The sequence below is a fragment of the Ciconia boyciana genome, chromosome 3, assembly GCF_034638445.1.
Source record: "Ciconia boyciana chromosome 3, ASM3463844v1, whole genome shotgun sequence".
In the NCBI taxonomy this organism is placed as follows: Eukaryota; Metazoa; Chordata; class Aves; order Ciconiiformes; family Ciconiidae; genus Ciconia; species Ciconia boyciana.
In genome coordinates, this window is record NC_132936.1 from 27,584,029 (window position 1) to 27,597,657 (window position 13,629).

The following is a 13,629-nucleotide window of genomic DNA, read 5'->3' on the forward strand; positions in this document are numbered from 1 at the left end:
TTGTAACATTTCTTTTGAATTTTTTATTTCTAGAAGCTTAAAAAAACAAGTGGCAGTAGAGAGGAAAAAAAAAGACACTGGCTTAGCTGAATCAATTTCATCCACAGTCTGGGAGAAAAATTGACCAAATTTTTGAGATCCAACATGGAAGATTTCCCAAGTGCAATTTACTGAGTTGACATGAGTAAAACATAAAGCTTCTTAATAGAATTCAAACTTAACTGCTGCATAGAGTTCGTGCTGCCTAGGCATGTTGTGGTAGCATCTCTAAATTTAGAAATGTGATTGATTCCATGGCGCAAAGCTGGTTGAGAAATCTTACTGGTGGTAAAACTGCAAGGGATTCTGGCGCCAGGTGGTATCATTCAATGGATCATCTCAGAGTGGGGTATCTGTGTTTGTGGATATAGCAGCCTTGTTCAGTTAAAAGAAAAGCGATCCTGGCTCTTTAGATGTTGTCTCTCATTAGTTGAGATGCTTGGAAATCTTCTAATTATTGTACATCAGATGATGAAAAGAATGGGGGTTTTTTACAGTACAAAACCTCTTTCTCTTGTCGAAGACTTCTTGTCCCAGAACCTCATTGCTAGGGAGCGGTGGCTATGGAAAAGCGGAATTTCATTTTCTGTGGCCTAGGGAATCTTACCAATCTTGAAGACAAAGCAATAACTTGCCATTTTGGGTCCCTAGGGGACAAGTTTGATCAGAGTTTACTTTCCTGCAGAGTTTATTAATATGCAGTAATATAACTCTTCTCCTACTGTATCTCTGACTTTTAAACCCCTGGATGCTAAATATGGAATATAGTATACCAACTAAAGTATTTCAATTGTCTTTTTCAGAACATGAGGGTGCGGACAGTAAGAGGACAAGATTACTATTCTAAAACAGGAGCAAAATTTCATGGAAAAATGGAACAAAAATTTATTCTTGTTGACTGTAAGAAAGTCATATATGGTTCTTACAGGTAAGATCAGTCACTGAGGTGTCCGCAGAAAACCTGTCATCTCAGTACCTCTCCTATTGCAAATTTGGTTTTTTTTCTATTTCTGAAAATTCTTCCAGGGAACTCCATGGGCAAATTTAATTATCTTTTCTGTAATTTAACAAGTTATCATAGATACTTATTGCTAACTAGCCTAACACAGAGCCAAATTTTGAGATCCTCTGTTAGTTTTTCACAAATAAGAAATAAAGGATATAGCTTTCACTACAGCTGGAGACTTGCTAAAAAGAAAGAATAATCCTGATTTGTCTTATATTGTCTGAATTATTCTTGTTTAACACTCACTCCAGAAAAGGCTGCCAAAGTTATTTCATAAGCTCTCTTGGATAGTTCCTCCTCATAATAATCTTCTAAAGCTAACATTATAGACCTGTTCTTTGGCACTCTGTAGTGTATCATGGTCAAATTCTGAATTGCCCAAGTTAAGTTGACATAGTCTCTCTTTATATTTGGCTAAGTTTCTTTATTTTACTTTCAATTTTATTTCCAGTGTATGTGTGCAAAGCATAGGCTGGAAGAACTTATAATTTTGCAGAGCTGGAAAAAAACTAGGTTAAAGGAGGGACAGTTTTATCTCACACATTATTAAATATTTTCCTTCTTTTCATGCTACACTTCTCTCCTTTGGCCTACTGAATTAGTCTCTGCCAGTATAGTGCTGGGGTGCCAGATCCAGAGACACTGACTTTCATAGATTTCCACCACTGTAAGCTTTTGAAAATTTGGCTTTTTATTTCCTCTGAGACTTGGCCAGCCCCAAATTCAGACTGATGTATATAAATGGTAGTGAGGTAAGTGACAAGTTCATAAATGAATCCATGTAAGAGAGTCCAGGGAGAGTCTGCCTGCTTTGATATCTACACACAGTGTTAGAGTCTGTGAGAATGTGATATTTTTCTCATTTAATTTTGAAAAATAACACTGCTTTAAGACCTAGCACCACAGGGGCTGGAATCATCAATTTCTGTAGAAATTAAACTTGCTTTGTAAAAGAATCTAGTGATTTATAACAGGAAAGATGAGTCTTTCTGAATTCTTGCTCTCTGGAAAAAAACTAAAGTTTAGGTTCTTTTCCAATATTACAAAATATATTATTCTTAATTGTGAAAATTAATAGAAAAAACTTATGCAGCATGATTTGATTTAATCGCAACACACTATTATTTCCTGAAAAACACAAAACTAACAAAACAAATAAAATGAAATCAGCAAGCTATTTACTTGAATACAACAAACCTATTTTCTAACATCCAGAAGACAAATGCAAATAAAACCAGTTCATTGATTTAATTTTTTCACTTTTTTAAAAATGAAAATAGGATTGCAAAACAGATTTTTTCTTTGTTGTAATCTACAAATTGCATTAATTTGACACCATTATATTAGGCTTATTGAAACATCCCTAATGTACATGTTAATGTATTTTATCTCATTTTGTAGCTGTAAAGTAGCTATAGCTACTTAGCTTTGAGCATGTGTTTAGCCTTTCTAAGTACAATAGAAAAGAGGAAAATTTCCTTAATCAGAATATCATAATTGCAATTAAAAGAAATGCTCATATCCAATCTGGTGTGCATAAGAGAAAATGTAAACTTTTTAACAATTCTGAGGTGCATCGTTTTGAAAATGTGTTTAGAGTGAAGTACATTCAGAACTGTTGAAGCAGTTCTGCATATTATTTCAGACGTATTTTTTTCACAACATAACCATACATTAACATCCTCTGACTCAGGACTAAATACAGTGGGTCTAGTCAATCCTGGCATAGTCTTTGTAGAGGTAATTTTGCTCCAGTGGGTATTTGTGCTCCACTGTTCTACATTTGTGAATACTTTTTTGCAATATCCACTTTTTATAATGGCAATTGAGTAGTTACAGACTCATTCCTGCTCCCACTGAAAGCAGTAGAAAGTCTCCAGCTGAGTTTGACTGGTATTAGATTAGATCTTCCAAATCCAAATTCCATGAACCATGCCCACAATTTTTTTTTTTTTTTTTTAGAAAGTATTTGTACAAAACCCAGGTTTGTGTGAAAGCTTTCTTATCAAGAAGGACCAGTGTAATGCTTTAGTTCGAAAGAACTGTTTCTAATGGTCATTTATTCTTCTTTCAGCTTTATGTGGTCATTTGAAAAAACCAACCTCAGTATGGTTCAAGTTATCACAGGACAGCTGGTTGAATCCTTTGATGAAGAGTTCAGGACACTGTACGCCCGTTCTTCTGTTCCTAGTTCATTTGCCCCAGATTTAGTGCGGGTAAACAGTCGCAGGACACTGTGGGATAATGATACATACCAACACTCAGTGTCTTCCTTGGCTTCAGTTTCTAGCCAAAGAAACCTTTTTGGCAGGCAGGACAAGGTTCACAAGATAGATCCTGTTTGTTGGAAAACTCGTGGAAGATATGCAGTAAATGAAATAGATAAATATGGCTTGAGAAATCAAGCCTATAATAAACAACCATTTCATCCAGGTTTTAATATGCAAAATCCAATCCAGCAGTATCAACCTAGTGAAAAAAATGAGCACTGGAAGAGACATAGTTATGCTGGGGAGAAGCCAGAAAGGACACCTTACCTATTGCTCAACAGAGCTATTAACAGAGCCAACAATCCATCAAATACTTGGAAAATGCCATCTGATAGCCTTAGTATTGTTTCTTCATTACGAGGAGGATATGCAAATAACTACAACACACCCCAGCAAAGTTTTGCCGATCAGTTTTCACGACCAAAAGTAAATCTCGCAGAAAGAAATTCAATTGTACGGAGGTCTTTTAATGGGACAGATAATCATATCCGTCATCTGCAGCAAAGGATGCCAACCCTCGAACACACAACTAAATCATTTCTACGTAACTGGCGAATTAAGTCATATTTGAATGATCAATCAGATTATCCAGTAGAGTCTAATGGGTCGGCCTTGGGTGACAGATATGATAGCTATGACACAGCTGAAAATATTAAAGCTCATGCATTATATTCTCATTCTCGCTTACGATCATCATTGGTGTTTCAGCCAACTTTACCTGAACAGCAGGAAGTAAGCAGCTGTGCAAGTTCTTCAAATTCAACTATAATTGGGTCAGAGGGAAGTGCAACACCTAAAGGGACATCTAATCATGCTCCAAGTGTGGAAAATGGAACAGATAGTATTTTAGAAGAGCTTAGCAAAAACGTCCCACTTAAATCAGATGCACCAAAAAACCACAGCATTCATATTGCAGACAACACAAAACCTAGTTTAAATCCAAATGCAGTGGGTGACTCATCTCTCTACTTGTACACAACACTGTGTGCAGACAAACATGCAGAAAATTTGAAGAACCTTCAAAATGAAAATATGCTAAAAAGGAGAAGTTTTCCCATGTTTAATTCAAAGTCCATATTAGACCCTGGTGCCAACAAACATGCATCCAGTTACGTTTACAGCACGTTGACTAGGCATAGACTTAAGCAGCCAGTTAGTCCAAAACTTCCAGAAGACATGCTGAAGAGCTCTAAAAGTTTGCACAGCGTGACCAACCACTTGCCACAGAAGGAAAAGAACCTCAAAGGAGAGCTAAAGAGCCCGACTGCTAGCAAGGCAATCTCTATGGCTGCTCTCACTGAAGCTAGCAAGGAGGAGTCTTGTAAGGATTGTACATCAAAGAAGGAAAGTAAGAATTCCCCAAGTTTTCTGAAGAAAGGATCCCAGAAATTGCGGTCACTTCTTAATCTCACACCAGACAAGAAGGAAAACCTGTCAAAAAACAAAGGTCCTGCCTTTTACAGAATTTGTAGTAGTTCTGACACGTTGGTTTCTGAAGAAGAGAATCAAAAACCAAAGATTTCTGAGAATAAGACAGATTCTTCCCCAAGGAGAAAGAGAAACACACCATCAAATTCTCAAGGTAGCTTGAACAGAAGTAAAGAAGATGTCACTGGGAGCCCAACAAAATCTCCAAAGTCTCCGAAGTCACCAAAACCTCAAAAACCTCCATCTGATGAAAGCAATAAAAAGTGTCCTCTCTTGTGCCCCCTTGAAAGTAAGTTCATAGAAACCGCAGGAGATGCATCTACCCCAAGATTTAATACAGAACAGATTCAGTATCAAGACGTAAAGGAAATCACCACAAATACTACTCCCGAAAGTGCCCCTGTTTCTGCTCTTCAAAGAGCAAGTTCAATGACACCACAGCTGGCAAGCTCAAAACGCCAAGAGGAGCTAAGGTCTCGTTTGAGTGAAAGGCGTGTTTATAGCCGCTTTGAGCCGTTCTGCAGGATGGAAAATGCTAGCCAACCTGCAGGAAATGCACCAAACAGCAGTTCACATCTCTCAGATATCAAAAGCAAGACCTTTGGGAATAATTACGGCAGGAGTAATCATATGGTCAGCTACAACTCAACTGCTTACCATCCGTTGCAGCCTAATGAAAACAAGCTGAGAGGTTTTATGCAAAAGTTTGGGAACTTCCTACACAAAAGCAAGTAAAACTTTTGTTGCTTATGTTGAAATACAGCAAGAGTAGCAGAGCTGGACATAATCTTAACTGGACAAGACCGACAGGCAACTTTTGTAGAGCTTACTTGGGTTTCTTCTTGGGTCTAGGGCATTGGAATAAATGTACATATTTTTACATAATTATCCTAGAATTGTTATACTTAAGTCTTTACAGAAATTCTGTGTCCAAAAGATGTCTCAAGGGCTGTTTATAATGTTTATATTGTAAGATTAATTTTATACATTTTCCTTGTGAAGAAAGTACGTACTAGCATATTGTAAGACTAAGTGTGGGGAAAAAAAGATGGAGGATGTTTTTAAACTTCAAATAATACTGTTTCCAAAGATTTGCCCTTTAAAAATAGGATAGCACTAGGAATAGTGGCTTGCATTTTTTCAGCATTTATGTACACTTTCAAATGATAAACACAAATGTTAATGCATTGCATGTTACTTATCTTTAAACTAATTTTTGAAAACCTCTTTTAGGCTTCATCTTATTAATAATTTACCCTATAGCATCTATTGAACTGTTTGGGCAGCAGATGGATCTATCTTACTTTATTGAATTTTTAATATGATATTTTTCTGAAGTATTTGGCACACAGATCTTAAAGTGACCTTAATCTGAGCTTTCACAGACTTGTTTACATGGTTAAACTAGTGTGAATGTAGGATGAGCGTTAAAAAAAACTATTTATAAAATAAGGTGCCTTGAAAATAACTTACAACTAGTTTAAATTTCAGTGGCTTAATTACATTGGTATAGCATGCCAGTATTCTGTAATGTATTCTAAAAATAGCCTTTTGTTACATTTTTCTATTTGGTGTTTCAAAAAAAAATTGTCCATGGACTTCTATTTCTCAGGTAAGTTTTTGAGTTTCACATGCAACATGTTTTAAATGTTGCCAGGTATATTTGCAACTCTGGCTTTAATAACCTAGGTTTTTTTAATAAGGTTGCAAGTGTTTAGACTAGGCATATGAGGGAGATTGCAAGCTCAACCCTGCAATGCTGCCTTATGTCAGGATGAATATTACAAGGCCAGGAGCAATTAGGCATCTAAAAATGAGATTCATAAAAGTCACCACATCAAACAATAAGGCACCTCTCCTAAGCCAAAGAAAGTGTCAGTGAAGGGTGATAGTAGCAAGTGTTTAACCTTAATGAAGGTATTTAGGCACCTAACTGTAGTCTAAGGGACACATTTTTGTATATCCAAGCCTCTCAGTCATAAAAAATTTCCTGATATTAAGTGCGTATGCCAGGTTAGTGCTTACAAAGAACACAGGCAGGGTGTTTGGGCAGGAGCATGGCATCCACTTCTCATCTGCAATGTGCAGCCAGAACATCTAGATGGCTCACGTCCTCCTGGATGTGGAGTTTGTCTCTTAGGAGAATGCCATAACCATTTAGCTGCAAGATGCTCTGCAACGATTTTGTTCCAAATTCAGAAATTTGGGAAAATTCATTAGTGAAAGCTTATAATCCTTATACAGGGTCTTCATGTTTCAGGAGCATGTTTTAGGAGACTGCTTCACTCTTAGATCTGAAAGGTCCTACAGCATTCGATGGAGGAGTCCCACCAGGAAGGTTTTGGCTTTATTCTTTAGAAAGAAACGCCAAAAAGGCATTTCATGCGCCAGCTAGATCGAGTTCATTTGTCTCTTCTACCTGTGACCCTGGGAAGAGATTTTATATGGAAATCTAGTTCTCACCAATAATCTGCTCTAGCTCCTGTGAACACACCATAGTTATTGTCAGTGATTTCAGTGAAGCAGTGTCAGCTTTTTGTTCAAACTGTTTCTCAGGCAACCTTATTAGGTTAATGCATAATAGCCATAACTGTTTCACTGTGGGGATGGTATTTATCTATGAGAGTGGCAAAGTCTTGCATCTCAATCCTCTGCTGAAAGTTTAGGTCTCCCCTTTATCTGTGAACATGGAAGAGAGTCTATGAATTTCTTGATGAAAAGTGGTCACTTTGTTCACTCCTTGCTGAAATGCGAAAGTTGGTATTTTTCCCAAATGAACGTTTATACTGAAATGTTTTGTCCCGACAGAGGGAACATTTTCAGACCCAAGGCAAGGAGTGTCTCCTTGGTGCTCCAGGCGTATTTTCAATATAGGCACAACATACTTCCACAACTCTTACTTACAACTCTTACTATTTTTAGCAGAGCAGACAGTTATTCAGGATGGTGCCTGAATTAACAGTACAGCAAAGGAACTTAACCAAGATGCAGGTGGTGCTAAAAAGGATGTGGGTAGTTTTTAGGAGGATCTTTAGTTTTCCCTTGTACTCTTATGAGCTCCGACATACACTTGTAGGCAGTACCATATTTGGAAGGAAATGAGAGAGGAAGAACAAGGGTCTTGGGGCAAGTTTTAAAGTGACAGTGCTTTCCATGTTGTAGTAAACTTTGGGAAATCTATTTTGACACAGTTTGGAAATATTTTACTGTAGTTTTCAAAGTAGATTGCTAATTAGAGGGTCCTGAGAAGGCAGATATTTTAATTTACCAAGTCATCTATGTTTATAGGTATATACTACTATTTTGTACCTACACAGAAGATTAAGAGCCTTCAGTGAAGAGCCTGCTCATGGACTTAATAATGAAAAAAAAAAAATCACAGTAGAACTAGCTTTTTTTTCATTTTCAGATCTCTCCTCAGAAACCCCGCATAGGAATGGTGCTACATTAAGGCCTGATCCAAGATTAATTGAAATGAATGCAAAAGACCACCGTGGACCTCAGTGGAAGTAGGATCAGACACTTAATGTACTGACACCACTATTTTAGAAATGTTACAAGACCAAATGCTGCTTGGGGAGCATGAGGCTCTGATACCACAGGGACAGCAGCCCCATGCCCTGCCAGAGCTCGGGCTCTGAAGGTGGGGGAGCACACTGGGGAGCTCCACAGGTGGTGCAAGGACCAGCTGTTATTTCGTTCCTTCCAGAACTGGGTGTTAAAGGTGAGAAAACAATGCTCACCCAGTCCTGTCTGATTTGCCTCTTGTCTGTCTGGGAACCTAGCTGTTTCACAAAATAGAAAGGAAAAGTATGAAAAAAAAAAGATACCTGCTCTTTGCATCAGCCAAGAAAAGGGATATGCGCATTTTTGGAGGGAAAAATAGTTTATATTTTTGAAATTCATTTTTCCCAAAGTTTATCTTAATGTTTCTGCTTTTCAAAGGAGATGCATTTCGTGCAACGTGTCCTAAATGTGCTCTGTACATTGTAAGTTTGTTACACCCCGCACACACCCAATGCACTCCCAGTTTTGTAAGGCTGTGAAGTAATAGCTGTTGCCATGCATGACGGTCATCTGGCCAAATGGCTTGGGAGTTGTGAAACCCATAAAAAATGACGTGTCATTTCCACAATAAATAAAACTCCATTAGCACCATAATAGATCTAGGAGAGTGGCTGTGCAAAAGCTGATCAGAGTTATGCAATGCTGAGCGTGGCCTTTGGGAGCACCGTCAGCAGCGGAGGGCAGTGCAGCTGGGAGATACAGGCTCCTCATACGGTGCCCATTCAATTCACGTAAATAAACCACCCCTGCATATGGTCATAATACCCAGTGAATAAATTGCTTCATTTCTTCAGCCTTGTAATAAACAGTTTTTACCGCCTCTCAGATTGCAAAATGTTCATTGTTCTCTTATTAATGAGCTTGCGCTGCACTCTTTATTCATGCTAACAAACATGAACTAGATGTAAAGAAAGGTTAAAAATTAAGAAAAAATACATTCCCAGCTGCCTAATACATGAGGGTAGTAGTATTTGTTACAAACCTTGAGAGAAACAAAAAGCTTATCAAGCAATAGATGTTTGTGCATTGATAGGTGAAAAATTACTATTCAGAGAAAAAACTGTTTGATCATTTTTCAGCTTTCTGAAATGTATTAGAAAATGTTGTGGTTTATAAAAGAAGTCATAAGAAAAATAATACCAAAATCTGTTGCAAGACAATGTAAAAATAAAATTTAAAATGGTTCCACTAAGCTGTATGATAAATATATATTTTTTTCATTTGTAGCATTATGTGGGGTAAGCTGCAATGCAGAGAGATCAGTAAAGTTATTATGGTACTTATTGTAGTTTATTCCCCATATCAATATTGTACTGCACAGTACAATATTTGGGGTTTTTTTAGTTTGTTTTCATTTAAGTCAGGAGAGTTAGAGCAACATAAATCTGCAGCTGTTCACAGGTAATTGAGACATGTTACTCCGATTTTGTCTTCACTTGCATGAGTACATATTCCATTAGCACCCCGGTGACAAGAAAGGAGACTGCAATGCTTGGAAGGCTGTCTTGCCATTTCATTCTTTATTTCATATAGGCGCTTACAGATGTCTTGGTACCTTTCTATAGAGCCTGAAATTTTTCATCGTTTTCAACTCAAAGCTAAGAGTTACAGTTAGGTCTCCATTTTTCACATTTTGACATGATGCCAAAGACATGTTGCATGTTATCAGAACTGTTTTCTGTATTGAGAAACAGGATGGAAGAAAACATCTGCTCTTGGACAGCTCAGAACAGAGCTGCTTTGCTGTTAAGCAAAGCTAGTAGTGCGGATTTCTACTTTAGTGACAGTGACTAGTTAAGTTTTAATCCCCTTAACCTCCTTCTTGCTTAGAATGGTTCCTCCCAGGTCAGTATTTAAAAGCAATTTTCATATATGTAACACTTTAGAAAGTGGTCAAGTCCTATTTCTGAAAAGGCAGGGGCGATATAGGGTGTTAGATTCCCAAGTCAATCTTTGTATATCTTGAAAATATCTTTGCATATTTCTGGAAGACAATCTGGTTTACTAAAAATGACTGGACATCTCTTCACAAGAAGCTGTTGTGAAGACTGTATCTTTCTCCCACCATGTGTGTTACTCTAAGTAAAAATTCCACGGATAAGTGCAAAAGACATTTTTGGGGAAAAATAATCACTTCTGATAAAAAGCCCATGAAACACATTTATTTTGATAGTGTTGCTTCCGTATGTAAACACAGCTGGGAGAAAAAAATGCTTCTTTTCTCTGCGAATCAGACAAAATTTATGACAGTTGAAGTAAAAATATTTTAAAGACTACGCACCACTGGCACTATTTTATTGTGTTTGAGAAATGAATGCAACTCATTTATTAGCATTCAAACACAGGACTGTTGTACGTTGTTTGTTCTTGCCTCATTTAGCAATCAACGTGCTCAAAATTCAGACTGATTGTCTACAGCTTCCCAAGCCCTTGAATAATACTCTGAAGAACCAATCCAACAAGGCATTAAACACACGCTTAGCTTTTTAAACTAGGCAGTCCCAGGATAAAGCGTAACACCAGGCATATGTGTTTGTTAGATTTTGGTGTAAAAAAAATCTCAGTGTAGTCCTAGCTGATGTATTTTAGAAGACTGTTGAGTATATGGTTTCATTCTTTTCTTTGGGCCATGTCTAATTTTGACCTACGGCAACACCACATTTCGACACCATGTCTGGCATGTTTCTTCCAAATGTCACATATGCTGGTGTTAAAATATAATTATTCTGGTTTCAGGGTTTAGATCAATATTTCTTAGTGCAGGGTCTGTGGATCCCTGGTGATCCACAAGATTTCAAAAGGTGACATGGAATTGAATTCAGGTGACTGAAAAAACGCAACCAGACAAAACAGAAAAGCATTTGTGCGTATTTCCACTTAACAGCAAAGGAGGCAAGTAAAATCAGAAGATAAAGTCATAAGTGAACATTCATAATGTACTTTTTACCAGTTGAAAATGAAAGCTGGTACACCAATGCTGCAGGGAAAAAAAAAAAGTAATGATCAGGTGCTCTTTGATTAAAAAAAGCTGAGAAACACTGATCTAGATGATGCAAAACAAGCATGAGGGGTGCTACAAACACACAAGACCCAGAACAGATATTACTGGGTAATTTGGGGGGGGCGGGGGGGGCAGGATTCCATTAAGTTGGTTTCAATACTGACAGATGTAGAAGACTGCTGGTTTCATTTAAAATTGTTACTTGATATGTAAATCCTTTTTCTCAGATGGAATTCCTGGATTACATAGCAGCTATGTTATGGATATACTGTGTATATACAGATACAAACCAAAAAATGTCTTGAAATAATTTATTACTTTTATTTTTTACCAAATAAAATGTTTCTGTTAAAGCTCAGCTCATTCCTGTGTTCTTGTTTTCACTGGCTCATACTGTTATTAACATTTTTCATTTCAAAATTTAGAAGATCTTTTTAAGAAATGCTGACATCAGAAATGTGGAGTGAAATGTTGTAAACTGAGGTCTCAAAGCTGCTTTGTGGCAGCATCGCTCTTTGCATAACTGCTGCACCTTCTACAGGACCAAGAGTCCAACCAAACAACAGAGAAAAGACCAAAGCTGACATTCACTTTAATGTAAAATTTCTGGAATAAAGTGTAGGTATCAATAAGCTGGATCAAAAATTAAACAGGGTAAGGTCAACTATGTTAGCACCCCATGTTTACTTTCAGAGCCTTGTATCACTTCCTTGCTCTGATATTTTGGATTTGTTTGCCTTCCTGCTAATTCTGCCTTGCTAGCAATGTCAGGTTCAGTAGTCTTTTCTGTGTCCTCCTTCCATCTCCACCTTAATTTCCTCTTTCCTATTTACATGAAACATCCTTCAGAAGTCTGTTTGCCTACCTCTTGCCTTGTAAATGCTACTGGAAAAAATCGCTTACATCACATTGCTTGAGAGAATTAGCTTCAGACAACTCCATGCATGAGTGCATGCTATTACTGAATGGCTAATACGAAATTGATTTTGAATCCTGAATATTTGCTCAGTGCCTTTGAAAAACCAGCAGGAAACATAGTTGCATTTCTGAACAGCTTGCGGTCTATATTTAGGCTTAATGGCGGAAGGAAATGAAGAGGACGAGAGGAAGTGAAAAGTTAAAAAGACAAAGGTTATAAAAGTGAGATGGTTACTCAGTTACCGCGTATGAAAACTCCAATGGTTGGGGTTGTGGCAGTGTGTATGCAGGCACACATGCATGTACCCATATGCATAATACCAAGGCTCTTACTTGTACAGGAACTTCTACTTACATAGTAATATAAGTAAAATTCATCTCACTTAATTGAGCTCAAGCCTTTTCTCAGTTCCCACACACAAGAAGTCATTATAATTCCCATCTCTTCTCCTTTCCTTCCTGTTTTCCTCACTTAGGTCCAGCCTAAACTTACCCTGCCAGCAACTCTGTCTGCAGCATTTCAGCATCACTAGGTAAATATTAAAAAAACCACAAACCCTTTAATTTTCATAGAATCGTAGAATAGTTTGGGTTGGAAGGGACCTTTAAAGGTCATCTAGTCCAACCCCCTGCAATGAGCAGGGAAATTTTGTGGACGTATCAATTGGATTGAGTAGGAAGCTATGCCTGTGGCCAAATGAAGACAAGACTGATGGCCACATGCATTGGGGATTTCTGACAGGAAAGTACTTGCATGCTGAAAGTTAAAATGTGCCAATTTTTGGCAAAACATTGTTGAAAGCTAGAATAATTAGAGTGAATTATGGCAGAATTACTTCAATCTCAAATAATTCCTTGTAGCTGAGTTAGAGCTGTCATCCACTTTCGGTGGATGGGGAGCCCAAGGCTGCACTGCTCTCGCACGCCAGAGCAACTGTGGGTGCAGACACGGGTGTCTCCTTGGTTTACCTCCACCCAGTTCCACTGCCTTGAATTTACCAATAATATGAGTGACTTGGAGAGTCCATTTCCAGGTGTGTAAACTGGGTCTTGTTTAGTACAAGCACATACTAACCGAAAAATCTTGCTTCTATTAAGTGCATGTAAAATTGTCACTTCTGATATTGCAGATCTTTGTATATAATAAACAGCTTTTCCCTATGTATCTCAAAAATGACCAACTTTCACACTGTATTTGAGACACACAGCTATTTTTAATCTCGAAGGAGTGGCTAGTGGTACTTGGGGCACTATATGGTGATAAAGGTCAGTACATAGTCAACACTTAAATAGCAAACAAGATTAACCATTACTCTTTGTGTGCAATGGCCAGTTTCAAACCCATCAGCCACAGTCTTCTCAATTGTTCTGTTTGACTTGCTCCTCAAAATAAAAATATC

At 37.7% G+C, this 13,629-nt stretch overlaps 1 protein-coding gene across 2 annotated transcripts in view; it reads left to right on the top strand.

Moving 5' to 3' along the window:
- The window catches only part of FAM83B (family with sequence similarity 83 member B), a 55,592-nt gene extending 44,220 nt beyond the window's left edge, over positions 1-11,372 (top strand). For both annotated transcript variants that reach the window (XM_072855184.1, XM_072855185.1), the window contains 2 exons: positions 843-967; positions 3,120-11,372. In XM_072855184.1, coding sequence (XP_072711285.1) covers positions 843-967; positions 3,120-5,478 — 2,484 coding nt within the window. In that variant the 3' untranslated portion in view covers positions 5,479-11,372. The remainder of the gene's footprint in view (positions 1-842; positions 968-3,119) is intronic.
- Positions 11,373-13,629: the final 2,257 nt, after the last annotated feature.